We start from the raw sequence: 22,922 nt of genomic DNA, 5'->3' as shown, positions 1-22,922 counted from the left end.
AACTTAAACTTGCGGCTTAAATTTAGCTCTTGACAAAAGACCCCCCCCCCCCCCCCCCCCCCCCCAACCATTCCATCCAGCTTCGACCCATCCGTGAACAAGTTAACCGGTCCCATGCCCCAGATAATTCCTCTTACCGACTCCTCTCTGGAATGACTGTGGTGAAGGTTGTATAGGGGGCAGTTATCGGCATACAATAGTCCGTTCTGTCCGGGATAAAGTCGAAACTGGTAAGAAGGCTAGAGTGTCCGCGGTCAGAAAGTCCATATCCCATATCACGAAGCCTGACCAACGACCTTGCCGCGGCCGCCTTTCCCGCAATATCTACTGGATATATGTTCAGCATGACGTTCAGTGCCAAGGTAGCTGTTGTTCTGAGAGCGCCACTGATACCGATCAGCGCCGTCCGTTGCACTGACAATAACATTTTGGAGGTGCTCGCCGTGTCCAGTGCTTTCCACCAGACCAGCACCCCATATAGCAGAATCGGTTTGACCACCATCTCATAAAGCCAGTGTACTACTCTTAGCGAGAGTCCCCATCTCTTTCCGATAGCCCCTCTGCAGCAGTACAAGGCAATGGCGGCCTTCTTGGCGCGATCTTCCACATTGGGTGTCCAGGACAGTTTCTTGTCCAAAACAATCCCCAAATATTTAACCCTATCAGAAAGTACCAACGGTACCCCTCCAATCGAGGGAGTTCTGAAATCGGGCAACTTATATCTCCTTGTGAAAAGAACTAATTCCGTTTTGCCGGGTTGACCGCCAATCACATGATTCGGCCCACCTAGTCACAGTATCCAGAAATTTGCCTCTGACTAGGATAGCGAGGTCATCTGCATAGGCAACCACCCGACAACCATTGGCTTCCCGTCCCACAAGAAGCTCGTTGACTACCACAACCCAGAGGAGAGGAGATAGGACACCCCCTGTGGCGTACCCCTGCACACCTTCCGCTTAGCTATGGCCCCGAAGGATGGTAAACGGGTGTTTATTTTCTCAGAAAGCCAGGCCGCATTAAAGGCCCTGGACTCATTCGTCGACAACGCAAAGTCGGTCACTGAAAGCCGCAGATCTCTTAACGAGGTGGCTCAGCACTTCAGTATCAGCCTTATATGGGTACCTGGACACAGGGATATTAAAGGCAACTGCAGAGCAGACGAGCTGGCCAGAAGAGGCACCACCGACCATATCCTTCCGAGAAATGATTTGGTAGGTATACCCATGGCCACTTTCAGGCTTCGTGTGAACACAAGCACTAAGAATTGCAAATGGACTATGGTCAGCCATATCATCGTGTGAGACATCCAGGCTAACCTGGCCCTCATATGACAAGGGGCGCACAGGAGCGCTTCTGATTTTAAACAAATAAATTCTATCGTCCCTGATAAGGGTTCTAACAGGGCATTGTTTAATAGGCACGCATGGTGCTAGAATGGGGGCAACGACCTTAGACTATCCGCAGCTGCAGATAAACAGAAGAGGAGGAGAGTGTCCAGCACCATCTCTGTCATTGTCCAGCGCTTAGTAGGCGTAGGTTGGCCATCCTTGGTTAACTTTTCCTATATGACCTTGCTGAGGTCTCTAGCTATGAAGTCAAGGCTCTAGCAAAATATATGATTTCCACGAAGTGGTTTGACCCGCTTTAGGCAGGGTAGGGGTCCTCTTTGAGACCGTATAGGGTATTACAATGGGCCCATTGGTGGTCTAAGTAGTGAGCTGTTACCATAGTGTCCAGCTCAACCCTTGCAACCTAACCTAACCTATTGCGTTTTGATATGGAACTTGTTATCGATTGATGGTAATTTTCCGGATATAGATTCTGTACATGCCCGACCATCTCGGAAACGATTTATTATGACCACATTGCACCTTCTGGGCCATCCCTATCCCACACCCTTATTCCTTTGAAATTGGGGTCGCCAGAGCCGCGGCTGCTAAACAGGATTTTCCAGTAGCCTCTTACGACAGGCATACCTGTCTCGGATTTATTTTAAGCCCCCTAATCCGCGGGGGTTGATATGGAACTCCTCATATATTCTATCTAGTTGATAACTTTCCCTGCATAGTGTATATGTTAATTGAGTTACATATATTTATAAAAAAATATAATATTTTATTATTAAGTGTGCAAAAAAATGTTGGTCGACCGGATAGCCGTATATTTCAAACGTCACCCGCATTGAAAGTTTGACGTTTTATCGCATCAAGCCGTCACAGCACTTTGAATATTCATTTATAGCCAATTTAAATTTTTTGTTTCTTATCCAGCGCAAAGGTTGCTCCCGGAAGGCTTTGGGGAGTGTTATCGATGTGATGGTTCTTTGCCGGATACAAATCCGGTACGCTCCGGTACCATAGCACCATTAAGGTGCTAGCCCGACCATCTCGGGAACGATTTATGTGGCCACATTAAACCTTCAGGCCATTCCCTCCCTCCCTACCTCACAAGTTCCATGAGGAGCTTGGGGTCACCAGAGCCTCGTCTGTTAGTGAAACAGGATTCGCCGCGGATAGGTGAGGTTGACAATTGGGTTTGGAGAAGCTATATATTACGCTGGCAACCTGAAAGGTTGCGCTACACAGCCCCTTGAATCTGGTATTTTAGTCGCCTCTTACGACAGGCCAACCCGCTGGGGTATCGCAGGTTCTTCATATATTAGTATAATATAGTGTCTTGTAAAAAAAAGACGAGTTTTTACTGAGAGCTTTTCATGGCAGAAATACACTCGGAGTGCTTGCCAAACACTGCCGAGGGCGACCCCGCTTAGAAAAATTTTCTAAATTGGAAAATCTTTTCTAGAATTTTGATGTTGCTTTGCACGGGGTGTGAATCCAGGATCTTCGGTGTGGTAGGAGTGCGGAGCACGCTACCACCACACCACGGCGGCCGCCCCGAACTTGTATTACTCATAACATTATTTCTGTTTAATATTTACATTTATTTTGAACGCCAAAAAATTATACGTTTTTTTTTAGTCAACTCAACGAGCGGCGGTCAAATAAAAACAACACATACACCAACTGGAGGAACACCTAACAATCAGCAACAGCAACTACAACAGAAGAACAGCAGTAGCAGCAACAAGTCCGCACTTGTTAACAATAGTAACAATAGCATTAATAACAGCGCTAGCGGCGTTAAATTAGTAAATAATTCGAGACCGGGAAACTCTGGCGGCAGCAGCGGCGGTAATCAACAGCTGCGTAACTCTTCAGTAGCAAATCACACCAATCACCAACAACCACAGCAACAACAGCAACAACAGGGACAGTCTCCAGTAACATGGTCATCTGTGACAACTGGCAACGATACGATGGGCGGTGCCGGGAAGGGAAGCGGGGTTGGGGGGAAATCATCAGTACCACCGCTCTACCAGAGTCCACAATTTCAATACGAATTTCCAACATTAGATGGCACAGTTGGTGGAGGAGGCGGCGGTGGTGGCAGCAGCAGTGCATCGAATCGAAGCAAACAACACCAGCAACAGCAGGATCATTACCATCAGCAACACCACCATCAGCATTCGAACCAACAACATCCGCAACAAAATTCTCATCATTATCAGCAACAAAATCATCATTCTCATCAGCGAGACTACAACAACCATCAACATGGCGGCGGTGGCCGCTATGCTCACGATCAGCGTTACGACGCGCACAATTACAAAGATGGCAGCGACGGAGACGGTGGAAACGATTACTCGTTTCATCAACGTCATCATCACCAGCAACACGAACTGAACGAGGTGAGTCTTCGGCCACAAACCGATGCAGCCGCATGGTTACAACAGCAAGAGAAAGCAGCCAAAGGTGGTGCAGAAGCAGAAGGCCAAATGAACCAACAGGACCAGGGCCACCAATCTCAAAATGCGAATGCTGCAGGTGCAGCAGTGCCATTGCCAATCCTGCAGCTAATGCCATCGTTTATGCAGCGTGGTGCACCATTACCAGCAGCTGGCAGCGGTGGCACAGGTGGCGGTGGCGTGGGCATTATCGGCAGCAATGGTCCACGCTCACAATCGCCACCAAACTATCAGAATGGCATTGGAAGTGGAAAGGATGGTGTGCTTCGTACGCAACGTTCAACGAGTGGCAATGGCGGCGGTGGTGCACAAGATTATCGCTCGGGGTCACCAGCTGTTAATAGCTTTCGAGCAGCTACTGCAATACCCAAGAGACCACCACAAATGTCCACGCCACCGCTAAGTAGTGGTGGTAGTGGAAGCACCGGCACACAAACCCCCAATGGCAGCGGCGCACGTAAAGACAAAGAATTCATTGTTGAACCAGAAGTCGTGCAAATGCAACGGCCCATAATACGTGAGGAAGATTTGGAACGATTAAATGCCATTGCGAATGATGATAGTTGGACAAAACAAGATGATATTGACTATACGAAAAAACTGACCTTCTCAGATGACGAATCGCCTGAAGAACAATCACCAACGCAAGAGCGTGATCGACCAGTATTTAGTAAGCCAGGCGTCAGCGGCGGCGTACTCGAGAAACGCAAAAACTCTAACGCGAGTAGTGTAAATAGCACTTGGCAAAGGAGCAGCGGCGGTTCTGGTAGTACTAATGTCAAAGACCAACGCGAGAGCATGGAACGTGAAAAGTCCGAAAGTGAACGAGAAGATACCCGTCAGCAGAATGGGCATCGCGGTAGCGCGGCAGGCAGCATTGCATTGGATGCTGCGGTCTATGAACGTGTAAAACAACGTAAAGAAGAGGAAGAACGTCGTGAGAAAGAACGACGTGAAGCAGCTGCACGTAAATTACAAGAACTCGAAATGAAAATATACAATAAGAAAGCGGCGAGCGCAACAGCAACCGGCAGTGGAGGTGCTCCAATAACAACCGGCGGAGGCGATGCTGCAAAACCGCCAACACCGCCACCATCCGTAGGTGGAGGCGGAAGTGAAGATGAATTCAATATCCGCCGCAGTGGTAGTGGCAGAGATTATGAACGTGGTGGTAATACACGTGGCGGCTACGATACACGCGATGTACGCGGTGGTGGTGACTATGTGCGTGGTGAACGTTTAATCGCTAACAGCGGTGGAACAGGCGGTGCAATAACAATAGGCGCTGGTGGCAAAGCAATATTTTCTGCACAGTTCCAATCAAATTTACCGCCACGATTCCAGAAGCAGCAACAAATGGGTGTTGGATCTTCTTTAATTGGCAACGGTAAAGGGCCTGGGGCACTGAGTGGTGCTTTAGAAAAATCTGCATCCTCAAGTTCCGCTTATGAATCGAATCGTTATATGCAACAAAAAGCTGGGGGTGGACCAATGCAACGCGGTGCGCGTGGCGAATATCGCGACAACTATACCACGCGTGGCGGCGGTGGATATGGGCGTATGCGTAATGATAGTGAGCGCGATGATGAGCCACGCTATCATGGTGGAGGACGTGGTGGTGGTCGCGGTGGTGAGGAGTTTATGCAGCGTGGCAATGGTACGGCTCAGAATCAGCTGGCACGCAGCATTTCAGATACATCGCAACGCAAAACAAGCATTTCTTCAAATGATGAATCCAGTAAATATGGTGGTAATAGTAGCGCGAATGATTCAAAGGAATCTGCGGGAAGTGGAAGTGCCGCACAAGTTTCGTCTTGGGCTGAAGAGACGGATGCTGAACTGAAGCGGCAACGTGACGAAAGCTTTTCGTCAGCGCACAGTCATGAGTCGATGCCAATCAAGATATTGCAACGTCCGCATACGCAGAAAAGCGTGTCGGAGGATGAAACTGCATCAATACAGCAGCATCAACAAGAACAACAGCAACACGCTCATACACAGCACCAACAACAATCACAACAACAAGTGCAGACGCAGTCTCAACAGCAGCAGCAACCTCTTCATCGCAGCGAAAGCGAACAATCGACTCACTTTGCACCCACTCAAATTTTAAGGCGCTCTGAGTCTTCTAGCGATGAGAAACCAAAACCACAATCAACCCCCCAGACAGCGGGAAGTGGTGATATAGTCACCAGTAAGGTTACTGAAGAAAAAGTGAAACAGGCGACAGGAGAAGCCGAATCTCATCAGAAGAAACGTCAAGAAAGTGAAAGTAGCAATGTATCCGCAGTTGCCCATAATTCAGGATCTCGGAAGGAATCTGTTTCTGCCGATGAGAACAAACAGCAAGTGACTGAGAATCATCCAGCTGCAACGACTTCCGTCAGTTTGCCACAACGTGAACCGAAAAGATCCAGTACTCGAGGGGGTGGAGGTGGCGGTGGCCGTGACCGTGGCGGAGATCGTGAACGCGGCGGAGATCGAAACCGTGGTGGAGATCGTGATCGCGGCGGCGAACGCGGTGTTGATCGTGAGCGTGTTGCAGATCGTGGTGGGGATCGTGATCGTGGCTCACATTCGCGGGGCTTTGGTGGCGGTCGTGGGATGCGCGACTGGAATTCACGTGGTTCAAGAGGTGGACGTTATTATGGTGCCAATGACCCAAGGCTAGCAAGTGAATCGGAGCACTCTGAAGGTATCGATGAGGAATCATATGGGGCTGGCGGACGTCGTGGTAATCGTCAAGGTCCGAAAGTTACTCGAAAAGACTACGGAGGCGACGGCGGTGGTCACCGTAGCGGTGGAGAAGAACGCAACACAAAGGAAGGTTTTGCACCTCGTGGCGAACCATCACGACGAGGTCGGGGAGGAGGAGCGAATATTGGTGATCGAGGTGATCGTAGTGATCGTGGCGACCGAGGAGATCGTGGTGATCGAGTCGATCGTGGAGATCGCGGTCCTTCATCTTCCTATCGTCGAAACGATGGTGGTGGACGAGGTCAAGGTCGTCACTACGGTCGACAGCCCTACGATGACCATAATAAAGATCACAAGCGTAGTTCTGAATCCGACCACAACACAGCCGGTGCCGGTGGAAGTGATTTGGATAAAACGAAACAAAATCAATTAGCGCTTAGTGCTGGTCTCGCTAAAGTTAAGGACGCAAATGCAACGACGACATCAACATCATCAGATCAGAAAACGCGCACACCTTCCGGTAGCGGCAAACAACAGATCAAGCAGCAGACAGGTGGCGTTGCAGCTGCCAATGCGCAGTCCGCAAAGAAAGCAAACGCTGAGTCCGAAAAGAAAATGTCCACTGCACAAACACCAACAAATCAATTTGGTAGCAACAATAACAATCGAGGCAGCTCACAGGTACGTAAGGAAAGTACGACCAACACAAAAACTGATGACGCGACGGAGCGTGAACGAAAATCGGCTTCTAAAGAAAAAGATTTACCAAGTGGCGCCGTGCAACAGCGCAGCAGTAGCTCGGGGCAGCTTGTTGCTACACAATGCAGCAGCTCAAGTGCAGGCTTGAAAAAACAAGATTTGCCAATGGCTTCCTTGCCCACCTCGCAGTCCACATCCTCAATGGGTGGAAACAAATTGAATCAACAACAGCAGCACCAACAACCACAACCACTACAGACTGTGGTCAAACCGCCACCTGGCTTGGGAGGTCCAATGACCAGCGGTGGTGGCAACTTTAAACCCGTCAACAGCGCTTCACTAACTAATCAGAGTGTAACAACTCAACAACAACAAAAACAGAATATTGAGTTACAAAAGAGTAAGTCAGAAACAAATGCCACGGTTACAACGAATGTCGCGAGACCACAGCAACAGCCGCCGATGCAGCAACGAACTTCAATCGGCGAGATAGACAAGATGAAGTTGAGCAGTGATAAGCCGATTACAGTGGTTAGTGGCACTAGCACATTGATACTAGATGGCGCTCCAGTCAATACTATAATCTTCGAAAATACAAACTATAAGCAGCAGGCTCAAGCAGCACAGATAAAACGATCGTCAGAGTCACTGAGCTCCGCTGTGAGCAGTGGTGTAAGTGTGTCTTCTGCAGAAACACTCAGCACAGCACTTTCACAAATATCATTCTCTAAAGCGAACGATACACCAGTGTCCAGTGGTAGTGTTGTATCCACAGCTGCCGATTACGAAAAAGATATGAAGCTCGGTTTCACGTTCGGCGATGCCACGGAATCGTACGTTAGTACTACCGTGGCGGCCTCCAACAAGCAGTCTCATGATAACGAACCGAAAGTGGTACCCAGCCAGCAGGGTACCGTTGTATCTGTAGGACAACAGCAGCAACAACAACAGCAGCAACAACAACAGCAGCAACAACAACAGCAGCAAGTGCAACAACAACAGCAACAAGCGCAGAACATAATATCAACAGCCGATTTAAATATGAAAATCGCTAGTGTAAAGAAAGTCTGGGAAAGCGTAGCGCCCATGGCAGCGGAGGCGAGCAATTCTCCTTTGCAACATCAACAGGTGTCTCAGCAGCAGGCGCAACAACAAGCGCAGCACCAAGCTCAGCAGCAGCTACAACATCAACAACAACAGCAGCAGGCACAGCAGCAGCAACAGCACCAGGCACAACAGCAAATGGACGGGGTGGATCCCAGTGGACACATGTCCGCCGCTGCCTCATTTGTAGCAGCTGTAGCTGCGTCACAACAACACCAACAACAACATTTGCCACACTACGCAGTTACAGCAGTACCGTTGCATCAACATCAGCACCAACACCATTCGTTATCTCCACCTGGTCCCGTGCCCAGTGCGTATGGCGGTCATGCTTCGCCGTTCGATGTCGGCACACAACTCGAACAATTCGCACAGAGCGGAGGAAGTATTGTTGTGGGCGGCGGCGGTGATGATCCAACCAACGTTAGCGTTGGTGTCTATCCCAGTCCACAGCAACAGCAGCAGGCTCAGCAACAACAACAAGCGCAATCAGCTGCATCCCAACAGCAACAGGTCTTGAAGCATCCAGATGTTGTGAAGCAACAACAGCAAGCTTCAGCTACTGCTAAACAATTGCAGCAACATCATGGCTCGTCGATGGGTATGTCACCACCGCCAAATCTTCAACAACAGCAGCAGCAACAACAACAGCAACAACAGCAGCAGCAAGCCCAACATCAACTATCAGCGGCAGCACAAGCAGCAGCTCAACAGCAACAACAACAATTGCATGCTGCACCGCCGTCATTCTATCAAGCATCACCGCAATTTACTGGCATACCTAGTCCACCAACGGTTGTCTTCAACTCATCGCAAATGGCTCCGCCACCCTCACAGGCTGCTGGCCTTTACGCACCATTCCATTCACTTGATCATTCGAGTCGTTCACAATTTTCCGCAGCGGCTGCAGCGGCGGCTCACAGCTTTCCTGGACATTACAGCGCGGCGGCGGCTGCAGCTGCCGCAGCTGGTGGACCTTTTAACGCATACGCAATGCAAACGCCACCAAATATGGCTGCTGCACCAACACCCGAAATGTATTCCAATTTAACGTCACAGTTTCGTATGGGCGGAGGGCCATCGCCTTTTGGTAATCCAAATTCGCAACAGCTTAGTAATCCCAATGCACCATCTGTGACAATAATTTCTTCTAATTCCAATTCGATGATGTCATCGGTAGGTTCGGTGAAACCACCACCTTCATCACAACAACTTGGTACGATAGGTTCGAAGGGAGCCGGCGGTGGTGGTCCTTATGCCACACAACAGTATATGAATTTGTATCCTGGTCCACCGCCACAACATCCACAAGGTGGCCCACCAGGCGCACATCAATTGCAATCGAATAGTTACTACTCGAATTCTGCTAGTGGACCGAATGGACCGACTTTCTATGGTGGTCCACCTCCGCCACAAGGCGCAGGCGCCGGTGCCCAAAATTTTGGATTAGCAGCTGCAGCCGCAGCAGCAGCTGGCCTATATGGCGGTCATCAGGGTGGACCACCCGGCTCGAATGGTCCGCCTGGCCCGCAGGGACCGCCTGGTCCGCAGTCACAACATACGATGGGAAATTTTAATACACCTTTTATGAATTCGCAGCTGTTGACAGCGGCAGGTATTAATCAATTTCGTGCTGGACCAACGCCACAGCAGCAAGCGGCAGCAGCAGCTGTGTATATGAAATCTGGGCAGGGACAAAGCCACATGCAGGACTCGGTAAGAATAATATAAAACTTGACTAATTTTTTTTATTCAAAAAACACATACTATTATCCAGTGTTGCCAATTACTGTCGACATTATTTGAAGAAATCTTTTAATGTTCCTCCGTAAATATTTTCAAAATTTTTCAAAATTTTACTTATCGATAATAAAAATCGCTTATTACCGAAAATGTTGCAAATAAAAATCGGGAATATTAATTCAATACATACGTTTTTTTTTTGTTTGAATATTTCCCCGAAATCTTATGACCTGTAATATATCGATTCTGATGCTAATGATATAAATTTATTATACATTTTTTTATCTGAAAAAATATAACGGCTGTTCTTTTGTGAGTTCGCTTAAACATTTTGTTATTCTACAATGAAAAGAAGTCGCTTATTTGTTTTCTGTGCCAATTTTAATTTCTATAACTATATTAATAGGGTTAAAAAAGATAATACGTACAAAACACATACATCGCGATAGAAATCGAAACTTGCTTATATAAACACGCTACAAAGCTAGTTATGTTTCTTTTTTCCGCAGATGGGACGCCAACTAAAATCTCCACTCGGTGCCGATGTCAGTTTGAGTTTGGCCAAACAGGTGCAGTCGCAACCCAGTCCACCACATCATAAAAACTATGGCAGCGTAAGTGAACATATTTTTAAATGAAAAATAACACATATAACTAAACTTCGTTCTCTAGTGGGACTTGCAAAACCAAGTAATGCAACAGCAAGCACAACAACAATCCCAAGCTCAACAGCAACAACAAGTCATACAACAGCGTGGTGGTGGCGGTGGCAGTGCACAAAATATGCCACCAGGCAGTCGAGGAGGCGGCCCGCCAGGTGTACAAGGTCCCGCCGGTGGCGGCAATCAAGGTGGACAAGGGCGCTATCCAACGCCAATACAACGGCCAACAAATTATCCACAACATCCACAAGGTGGACCACAACAGCAACAGCAGCAAGCGCAACCTGGGCAAAGGCCCAACAATATGAGACAGCAGGGTTCAGGGGGTGGACCACCCGGCGCTGGCGGCGGTAATGGACCACAAGGTGGCGTCGGTGGCCCTGGTGGTCACAATAATGTAGGCGGCCCAAATAATAGTGGAGGTGGTCAAGGTGGAGGCCCTGGTGGTCCAAATAATAGTGGTGCAGGAGGTGGCGCCGGACCCAATAATGGTGGACAAATGAATAAACCTTACTATGCAAACAATGCTGGTGGCGGGGGTGGAAGTCGAGGTAATTGAATGAGGACAAGTTACAACACGAACATGTCCATAGCAATTAACACAACAACACAGTAATAACGAAAAATTAAGAGGGAAATATGAATGAGCGGACAACCTAAAATAAATACGTTCAAGATATGGTATAAAACGTATATTGAACGGGTTTTATTAATTCTTATAAAACTAGCAGCGCGAATGCGCCAAATGTGAGACACATGCAAATAAATGAAAGAAAATAGAAGAAATTGAAAATTACGTACACTTTGGTAAAAAATATGCAAATATGCAATAAATTGAGAGGTTAATGAAAAAAACGAACACTATTACAAGTACATACTTACATATTATAATTGTTCTAGTAGCAAAAACGCGCACATGCGCAATACAATATAGTAAAAAAAATATACAAACATAAATATATGAGAAAAAAGAAAACAAAAATATGAACATGAGCACAAACGTGGGTGTATATGAGTGTAAACGAATAAAAATGCGTTTGCTATAGTGGTTTTGTGGGGAGCAATTATTGAATACTCGAGTGGAACTTGTTCGATTCAAAATGAAGTGAAAAATGAGAAATCTCAGTTTGTACAGGCGTCGTTGTTTATTCGTTTACGATCATATTACCGTTATTGGTTTGTGTGCAACATAATGTTGCAATATGGAAATGTAACACAAAAGTTATGCATCCTTAATAATCCCTTAAAAATGGTAAAATAAAAAACAAAACACTGCTTCAATGTTTGGTGAAAGAAAAATGGGAGAAAATGAAAACAAAAAATTAAAAATTTAATATAAAAAAATATTAAAATTAACTAAATTCATAAAAATTAATATCGAAATGAATAAAGCGCGCATTTTCAAGTGGTACAAAAAAATATAAATTTAGGAAATTAGTTGAAGAAAACAGGGGGTGGAGTAAAAGAAAAGTTGCAAAATCAGAGAAGGTCAAATGTAATAGTAGCTTAAAAACGTATAACAATGAAAAGTGCAAACAAAGTAAAGCAATCATTAGTAGTGGGAGCTAACAAGAATAGAGTGGTAAGAACGACGGCAACAAATATGTTCATGCGGCTTGAACCAGTCTTTAACTACTTAGTAAGCGTGTAAGCAGCAAGTGTTGGCAACGCGTAGTTCTTTTTTATTTTTAAGGAGTTGTAAATTGATAAATGTTTAAAAATTCAAAAAAAAAAAAAATATATATATATATATATATATAAACGAAAAGGTAGAAGCAGAATTCGCTTAAAAAACGCCTTATCCAGAATTTTATTGCAGAACGCCCGATCTCATCGAAAAATATATTGATAGCGAGATTTTGAAACAAATTCTCAAATAAAAGGGTTTGCGAGTTTGAAATGAGATTGAAACTAAGCCAAATTTTAACGTCTCGAAAAACTGGCACGCAATCAAATATCATGACATATTTAGTATCACGCAAAACAAGTTATCCTGTACGTCGGCCCAATGGAAGACTAACACTTTTTTGTTCTTCGTTTTTTGTTGCTCGCATTGAAGACTGACATGGTTGAAAACTAGCACGTTTCACTCTCCTTGCTTTTGCCTAAACATTTTGCATTGTTCACTCAAACCACTTTCCAAGTTCGAAGATGAATTAAGAAACATAATTTTAGTTATATTTTTTGAATTAGTATATGTTTAGTTTGCAGCACACAGTGCAAGTGTAGATTTATTATGTGGAAAAACAGCAGAAAGTTTTTGTTTTTGCTGCCCACGAATTATTAAATATTTTTCATTATTAAAACTTTTTATCAAACTACTAAGCAAACCCAATACGCTGTAACGCTTCCAAAATGAAAAATTAATTTAGTAAATTATGTAATACTAAACGTTTATATGTAAAGCATATTAACGATAATAAAAATGGAAATAACAATCAAAAAAAAATTACGAATAAACAAAAATTTGCTTATGCAATTTTTTCGTTAAAAAGTGTAATTTTATAAATTCATTGCGCCGTAGCATTTGCACTGTTACAAAGAATATGTATAATAGCGCATTTATACCAATTTTACGTCTACCGTCACATTCAACTGTTTGGACACATAACACACACACACACGTATACCTATATATAAAAACAAAGCATCAATAAATAAATATTTATACTTAAAAACCATTAAAATATGAAAAAATTAATCAATAACTGTTGCAACTTAGATATGTTTATAATTAGGAGGGTTGTAATGTCGTTCGTTTGACGTCGTCGTAAACGTTGTTGAAACCAATCGATATTTTGCACATGGATTCTGAAACTCTTGCACGCTTAATCGAATTAAATTCGAAAAACTGTTGCGCATGTCCAAGCAAGTATGTGTATTACTTACATTCCAGTTCCCGACATCAACTGGATTTCTTAATACATCCACATATGATGGAGGGGAGGGGGTCTGGTATTTGATAATAGAATTTTTCAGAATTTTTGTGCAGGAAAACCATTTTTTTTTAAGTAAATTTTTTGTGTAATCGCAGCAGCAGCGTTTGCATGGCACCAATTGTTTAATTCATTTGAAATTGCATATTTCGAAAAAGCTCAACAAATCATAAAATCGTAAGGAAATCCGAAATAATTTTGTACATTTGTTATTGCAAACGTTGCTATAGAAAATATTAGCTAGAGATTGTGAACAACTTTTAATTTAAATTTTTTTCTTTGCACATTTTGTTTTGTAATGACGTGTTTGCAATGACGTAGCAATTGCAAAGACGAGTTTTTGCAAGTGTATTGTAGAAATATTTTATACAGGTTTACATTGCACTGATGCTAGACCTTTTGCACAAAGTCCTGAACTCCGCTATTATAAATATTAAAAAACACAACTTGAATTTCTTGTACAAATCATTTCAAAGCATAAGTCGTATTCATAAAATGAAACATATTGATCGTATTAATTTTTTTGTTTTTTTGTGGAACTCCAGTGAAGAATTATTTAAATTTTGCTTTTAGGTAAAAATTAGAGTTTGCGTATCATTGTTTTTGTTCTGGCTCGTATGTCTTTCTATTTAAGCTATATACTCTGCGAAAGGAATACGGAACACCACCCTAGGTTAGGTTAGGTTAGGTGGTAGCTGCCCTGATAAGGACTGCTCACTTGGACAACACGAAGGTCCGTTGTGATACCACATACACCAAAAATAACGGTGACTTAGATCTAGCTACTTGGAGAATAAAGAAACGATAAAGCTCCGAATGATACCGATCTCAACTTTGGATAAATCCTCGGGATATCCAAGTGAGTCGCGACCGAAGTACTTTCGCTTAGTTCGGCCAAAAGCTGGGCACTCAAGCATAAAGTGATTTGGTAATTCCAACCCAATCTCGGCTGTCATTTCGAAAACGCCCTACCTCAAAAAAACGTTTTAATAACACCCTATTTCAGAATTTCTTTCAAAAACGCCCTATCTCGGAATTGGGTTGAAGATCGTCCTATCTCAGGATTTTTTCATAAACGCCTCAGCTATACCCAAATTTATAGAATTTGAGCTCAGATAGAGCGTTTTTGAAAAAAATTGTGAGATAGATCGTTCTTCAACCGAATATTTCAGACTTTGTTTCAAAAACGCCCTATCTCGGAATTCGGTTGAAGACCGTCCTATCTCAGAATTTTTTTCATAAACGCCTCAGCTATATCCAAATTTATAGAATTTGAGCTCAGATGTGGCGTTTTTGAAACAAAATCTGAAATAGGGTGTTATTCAATAGCAGGGCTGTTGAAAAATTTGTGTATTGAAGTGCAAATCACAATACATATACAAAATTATTTTAAATGTTTAAAGAATTTTGAAGTCCCTTTAAAAAAATAATTTTTGTATCAAAAATTTTCTCAGTGCTACAATATTTTTGAAAAATTGTTTGTTGTCAATTTGTTAGTGTAAATTTGAATATCATACCGAAGTGCTTTGGCTTCATATGGAAGTGCTTTTTCTTTGCACTTTCATATGAAATTCAGGAACTTTCATGTGAATCGAATTTATATGTGAAGGCATATGGGTTAGGTTAGGTTTTTAGGCATATGGGAGTGCTATTATTATTTTTTTTTTTATTCAGAGTGTGAATTTGTATCTGTGCCTATTCTTCAGCGCAAAACAAAAACAAATGTGCTATAATTGTATAGGGGTTGAGCAGCCCTGTTCAATAGTTTTATGAGATAGGGCGTTTTCGAAACGATATCCGAGATAGGGCGATGTTCCACTCAGCAGTCGATATACACAAAAAAATGGCCAGGTTGACCAAAGATTTTTTTTTGTTGAATATGCGTGTAGAAGGGCAACTCTTAAAAAAGAGGTTATATATATGGTGCAGAACGAAATATTTTAATGAGGTCTTAAATAAAATGCGCTTTTCACTCATAGCTTTCCCAATTTCTAACTCAACCTGTGCTCCAGATATAGAGAAAAACTGGGTGAGCAAAAGCTATATTATTTTTACACAAATAAAAAAAATTTTAAATTCGATTATCCATTGTTTTTATGCACAAAATAATTGCTTACCACCGCTTTAACCAAATTTTAAAATTAAACTGTAGCTTTTAAATATTTTGTTATTTGCGTCGTACTTTCCATAATAGCTGAAGTCGAAACTTTCTAACTAAATTTTTTTTATAATGTTTTAAAAACAGTATTTTAAGTTAAATGTAAAGTAAAAATTATATAAAATGTTTTGTCTGCCAAAATTTCTAAAAATGTTTGATCACCACAACTCTTTAAAGGCGTTTTATGTGAAAACAAAATTGGAAACTTTTTTTATTTCAACGTTGCACTTCACTGCAGCCCTCACAATGTACAAGCTCAAGCTTTAAAAACGATTGGCTGCCTCTTCAACGTTGTGCTCTCTTATACATATAAATGAAGCTAGAAGGTTTTCGCACTTTTGTAGCCACTTGAAAATGTTGCGCTCTCACACATACATACATACACACACATATTATATTGCTATTATTTACATTTATATTATCTACTATTAAACAAAAAATGATTCATTTAAAAAATATTTTTTATATATACACATATTATTAAAAGAAAAATAAACAAAAAACAAATCATAATATATCGATAATAATATATGCATATATATTTCTCTTTAAAAAATAATGCATACATACAATTTTTTTTATTTATTTTATAAAACAAAAAATTAATATACATTATTTAAATATTAATTTGTAGTTTAAAGCGCCAAGCAAACATAGCGCATTATTAAAAGCGTAAGAAAGTTAACCTAAAACACTGCTTAAACAAATGAAAAAAATAAATAAATAAAAAATTAATAAAAAACAAAATACACAAAAATTGCAAAATAAAGAAATACATTATCTTCTACTTTAGCTGAAAAGTCTTTAAACATACATAAAAGAACATGGAGAAAATGATAAGCAAGGCAGACAGACGTGATGGCAGAAACTAAAAAAAATTTAATTATTCCAAAAAATTTTCAAATTGAGTGTGCATTTATGCAGGTGAGAGCTAAAAATAGTGTTGTGACAAAATATTAAATTTAAATAATGAAATTGGTGTTATTTAAGTAAGTATAGGAGCAGATACTACTATTTTATCGGGGCAAAATTAAATATAGAATGTTTTGTATGTGTTTTGTTTTTTGTAATTTTGTTTTTTTTATTTTAATTTGCATGATATTATTTTCACTTAGTTTACACGTGGAACTTTTTTACAAATAGGAAAATAGAAATTGAGTTAGGCCTCGGGGAGAATAATGAAAAACACAAATTGAATTCATTCACTTTTTATTCCACACACATATACTCACCACACTTTCCTTCCCCCACAGCGTATAGGGTTTCCTTTGATGACTGAATATACATACATACATATACAAATGGCGGTCTATTGCAAAATATAGCGCCTCATTCGTTCTTTGTTGCATTGTACAATTGTTTTAATATCTCTGTTTCTTTTTTACTTTTTTGGTTTGTGTTTAAAAAAAAAAATGTATTCTTGTTTTTAACCAAAATACTTCTTTCATTTTTAATGCCTTAAAATATGTTCTTTCTAAGTTAATTTTAAAATAAAATACGGCAACACATTTTTATTAATAAAATTTAAAAGTACATAGTAATATAAATATTAAGTATCCTAATGGTATAATGATGTTTATAAATGCAATAATACTAGACTAAAAAAACAAAAACAATGAAAGCAAAACTACATTCACAAAAAAATATTAAAATTTTCCAGAAAGGAGACCCGAATACAAAAAAATATTGGTTTTATTATTTTGTAGTTAGATTATTATAGATTGAAATTAAATAACACCTTTACCCCCTTTTTTAATTGCAGAAAGATCGTTATGGATGGAGACGAGAAAATATAGACCTTCATATTCAAAGAAACTTGCTTTTATTTCCGAAAATGCGCTAAGAATGGTGACGAGAAAATAACGTTCTTTGTACTTCTGAGTTTTAGAAGCACCTTTAAGAATGGAGACGAAAAAGAAACTATGGTCGATCTACACTATTTATAAAAACTATATACACACCTGCTCAAAATAATAGGTACACAGCAGTCCCTCAATTTAAAAACAAGAAAAATCCATTTTATTAAATCAATATTATGAAAATAAAACACATTTTTATCCTTGTCCTATTTATTAATGAAAATAAGCAAACTTCACATTAAAGTAACGAAAAACATATTAGTTATTATTTAAAAACATTATTTGGCCGAAACTAACCTGCTCATAAAAATAGGTACAATTTTGATGAGATAGTAAGTATGAAAAAAATATATGAAACAAAACTTTTCTTTTACACATTTAACATTGCTTAGTTAATAACCAGTATATCCACCTTCATTCTGAACTAATTTACCCATTCTTTTGAGCATATTATTGATTAAAGTCTGGTAGGTTTCTACGGGTATCTCAAACCAAGTTTTTTGAACACATTCCCATAATTGGTCTTTGTTGGAGAAAGTTTGACCTGCCAATTTCTTTCTTAAATCTCCCAACAGGTTTTCAATCGGATTTAAGTCCGGGGATTGACTAGGCCACTTCAAAACACTAACATCATGGTCCTCAAAGGATTTCTTTTAATACATCAAAGGTGATAGCATCAGAAATAGGCAACGTAGTTAGCGCACAAACGGTTAGCAGCCGCTTACACAAGGCTAATCTACCCGGAAGAATAGCCAGAAAAGTTCCACTAATTCGAGGGAAAAATTTAAAAACAAGGTTAACATTTGCAAACGAGCATTTGGATTGGTCAGGATCTGAAGGATCGAAAAAGTGGAGAAATATACTCTGGAACGACGAAAAAAAAAATTAATTTGTTTGGAAATGATGCGGAAAGAAATGTAAGTCGCCCAAAAGGTAACGAGTTCCACTTCCGTTTCACAAAAAAACTGTGAATCATAGAGCTGGAAATGATATGGTATGGGGGTGTTTTTCTTGGTATGGGGTAGGTCCTATATGCAGAACAACCAATAAAACGACAGCTGTGGATTACAAGGACATACTAGAAAATATCATGCTACCCTATGCTGAGGAAAACATGCCATTACGTTGGGTGTATGAGGAACACAACGACCCAAAACATACATCTAAGCTGGTCAAGAAATCCTTTTACGTCCATAATGTTAATGTTTTGAAGTTTCCTAGTCAATCCCCGGACATAAATCCAATTGAAAACCTGTGGGGAGATTTAAGAAAGAAATTGGCAGGTCAAACTTTCTCCAACAAAGACCAATTATGGGAATGTGTTCAAAAAACTTGGTTTGAGATACCCGTAGAAACCTACCACACTTTAATTAAGAGCATGCTCAAAAGAATGAGTAAAGTAGTTCAGAATGGAGATGGATATACTGGGTATTAACTAAGCAATGTTAAATGTGTAAAAGAAAAGTTTTGTTTCATAAATTTTTTTTATAATTACTATCTGATCAAAATTGTACCTATTTTTATGAGCAGGTTAATTTCGGACAAATAATGTTTTTAAATAATAACTTATATGTTTTTCGTTACTTTAATGTGAAGGTTGCTTATTTTCATTAATAAATAGGACAAGGATAAAAGTGTGTTTTATTTTCATAATATTGATTTAATAAAATGGATTTTTCTTGTTTTGAAATTGAAGGACTGCTGTGTACCTATTATTTTGAGCAGGTGTGTACATACTAAGAAATTCGAAGACATTCGAAATATATGATTAAGGACCAAAAACTTCTTTTTCATATACTTTTGAGAAAAATTCAGAAGTGGATTAAAAATAATCCCTTGACAGAAAAATAGTACTTAAAATCTTCAAGGCATTGTTAAATTAAGTAAGCAAGCCGGAAATTTACTCAGCGTGACGTATATTATTCCATAACTTGATATCTGTTTATCCTGTGAACTATATTTGTATGCCATCGGTTTTTAAAAATTACAAATATCGGCTAAATCGACTATCTTTATAATATATACTAGAGCACCCGGCAGACTTTGTTCTGCCCTAAAATTAGTTTTCCTACATTTCAAAAGTGAGCTTCACCAGCCACCTTCACTCTCTATTCCTTTTTCCTCAATTTTATCCACCGTTTTTCTTCTTATCATTTTCAAAAAAAAAAATGATTCTTCGAGAAATGCAAGAATATATGTTGATTGTACAATTAAGGACCTTTTCCTGAAAAATTGACTATCGAAACTATCGACAAACGAATCGGTACTTTTCAAAAAATTAAACTGTCTATACTATCGCTAGTGCCATCGATAGTTTGCACCTCTAAGCTGAACCACTGGTTTATATATATGAAGAGAAAACCATTCCGCAACCCTTTAAAACTCAAATTTGGCAAAAAATCATCGAAAGTATTATCAAAAGGTTTTGCGTCATCGATATCCTTCAGCTGGCGGTCGTTGGTGTTGATTTGCATGCCACTTTTAAAAACAATTCCACATCCGGCCCTAAGTTAAGCGTGTCATTCATTGTCTGGAATTCCACCGTCATCTTCTCCACTTACATTCCCATCCTGATCAGGTAGCTCGATATATAGTGCCCGGACATACCTTGGACATTTGCTTTCCTCATCAGAACACAATTCATACAAAAAACCCAGTGCATCTTGCAACGGCAGTGGTCTTAAAATAAATAAATATATTAAAGGCGCGATAACCTCCAAACAGATTTACGGCCGAGCTTCTCTTCCCATTTGCGTTGTGCTCCTTTTAATTTTTCTTACAAATTGGCGGGACGGGACTTACTTCTTTTATACCGACTCCGAACGGCATCTGCAAGGCAGATGAGTTTTCGCTCACAGAGTGCTTGCCAAACACTGCCGGGGGGGGGGGGGGGGGGGGGGGGGGGGGGGTGACCCCGCTTAGAAAAATTTTCTTCTAATTGAAAAAACTTGTTTCTAAAAATTTGATATTGCTTTGCCCGGGGCGTGAACCCAGCATATTCGGTGTGGTAGGCGGAGCACGCTACCATCACACCACGGCGGCCGCTGTGGGCTTAAAAATTTGAACAAAAAAAAAAAAATAGTGAATGTGGTATGGATTCGAATGTTTTTGACCATACCTGTGACCTAGCCCGCCTAGCGTGGATATATGCACATGTACGGAAAAACGCAAAAACGGTTTGAAATTACATACATAAATAGCGCTTAAACGGTTAAGGACGTCCAACAAGGCGCGCCAGTCGCTTCTTCGCTTTGTCAACTGGCGCTAATTGGCGACACAAAGGGAGTTTAAATCGTTTTCCACCTGGTCCTTCCAGCGGAGTGGCGGCCGCCCGCTTCCTCTGCTTCCACAGGCGGGTTCCGATAAAAATACTTTCTAAGCGGGAGTATCATCTTTCATTCGCATAACATGGTCTAGACAGCGTAGCCGATAAATCTTCTTTGGTACTCACCATCGTCAACGCGTAGAGGTCCGTAAATCTTTCTAAGAAGTTTTCTCTCGAACGCTCTCAGAGCCGGTTTGAAATTAAATTTTTTAATAACCTACGAATGAGACATTTTTTTTTTTGTTATTTGAAAACTACACAAAAGTAACAATTTCATTGCTAGCTAACTTTTCTTAATATTTCTTCAACTGACATGATATGCCATGAAAAAAGATATATCTTTTTGTTTGCAAGGTTTTTAAAAAATTTAATATTGAAAAGTAGTAGTATTACAAGTAGTATAACTCAGTTAAAACATGTGGTATAAAAAATCTAACATATGAATTAAAAACACATTTACCTGTCCTAAAAGAAAATATAACTAGATTTGTTTAAGGCTAAACAAGTGAACAAGTATTTAGGTTAGAAAGGTATATTGATTTTTAATCGAAAAATACATCAAGCTGCACACAATTTGTATACAAATTTATATGTGTGTGGTTAGCTCCGTTGACGTTGCAGATGGGTTTTGGGGTATGTATACTATTCAGTGGACATCTAGGAACGTCAAGGAGTATATTTAAAAAAATTGGAATATTTTGAAAAATCGACTTTTGGCCAGCTAGATTGATCAAATACCCCACCGTGCGGCGGTCCTATAGATAGTAGTGGAAAATCTAGCCTTCCTCTTTGGTAATTACTTTATGCCGTTTGGTCTTTAACAATATGCGTGCAATAAAGTTATGAAAACGTGAGTTTTAATAGATGGTCTGCGAATCCTATCCCGAAAAGTTCGCTACTCTGTTGACACCTTTAAATAACCTTTTTGTTTTCATTAGCTTACTTTGAAAAATTAATTAATTGTACCTAAATTTTCTTGTTTCTTCTCCCCTTTCCTGAACTGAAATACAGCAAACCATACTTAAATACCTAAAAATGAATAACTGAAGGGCTCGTAAACTTTTTTTAAGTGAAAAACTATTAGAGGAAAAAATGGACACAAACTTTGAATCAAAAAGAAAAAAAAAAAGTTAAATATTTATTAATGAACAAGGTTATGCGTTAACAATTCTGAAATGATTTAAAAATAAAAAATCAACTACATAGTGGAGTGCTCACACGTAGCGGCCACAATAGCAATGCAGATATCATGCTATAAAAGGTGAATTACAAATATGGTAACCCATTTCTTTCAACTTTTAATAAAAATTTCATTTAAATAATTTAATCAATTAGCTGCTAAAGTGAGTACACAAATAAGCTGCAAAAAAAGAGTGCTGCTAAGAAACCCTCAAAACCAAGACTGAAGGGCGATAAAACGGCAGCATCCAGAACCGAGCCTAATAACACAACCAAAGCGAAATTAAATCGACACAATTTTAATTTTCCGAGTAAGAGAGCTTATTATTAAATAATTGTAATTATTTTTAAAAACATTGCTATTATATTAATACATATGTATGCGTGAACATCTACTTATATATATTTTTAGTTAGCCTACATAATATTTATATTAAAAAACAGTTTATTATTTCTAAAACGAATCGCAAGGAAATGCATCCCAATGATTAAATTTGATGCAATCTCAATTTGATGGGCATCCTCAAATCCTTAACGTTGGTTAAAAAATGCTTCTCAAATAACCGTCAATAGCGTTCTTAATACTTTGAGCGGCTCATTTTTAATATGACATTTGCTCTAGGTAGGTACCATGGCGGAACCATACAAGGTGGCAGCATGGTGACATACCTACAAACATAAATAAAAATTCCATGTACTTTGTTTTTGTAAATTCGATGGACAAATGTCAAAATCGTACTGCGCCGGAAGTTGAT

The 22,922-nt window shown here is 40.3% G+C and overlaps 1 protein-coding gene across 8 annotated transcripts in view; it reads left to right on the top strand.

Annotated features, from left to right (window-relative positions):
- The window catches only part of nocte (no circadian temperature entrainment), a 42,431-nt gene extending 19,819 nt beyond the window's left edge, over positions 1 to 22,612 (top strand). For 3 of the 8 annotated variants that reach the window (XM_067781129.1, XM_067781128.1, XM_067781130.1), the window contains exons 4-7: positions 2,979 to 10,021; positions 10,558 to 10,662; positions 10,721 to 11,261; positions 16,598 to 17,497. In XM_067781129.1, coding sequence (XP_067637230.1) covers positions 2,979 to 10,021; positions 10,558 to 10,662; positions 10,721 to 11,261; positions 16,598 to 16,641 — 7,733 coding nt within the window. In that variant the 3' untranslated portion in view covers positions 16,642 to 17,497. The other 5 variants (XR_010952405.1, XR_010952407.1, XR_010952406.1 and 2 more) reach the window with 5 other exon arrangements.
- Positions 22,613 to 22,922: the final 310 nt, after the last annotated feature.

Source organism: Eurosta solidaginis, chromosome 4 (assembly GCF_040869045.1).
Source record: "Eurosta solidaginis isolate ZX-2024a chromosome 4, ASM4086904v1, whole genome shotgun sequence".
NCBI classification, from domain to species: domain Eukaryota; kingdom Metazoa; phylum Arthropoda; class Insecta; order Diptera; family Tephritidae; genus Eurosta; species Eurosta solidaginis.
The sequence above is the reverse complement of the archived record's forward strand: the minus strand, read 5'-3'. Positions and strand labels throughout refer to the sequence as shown.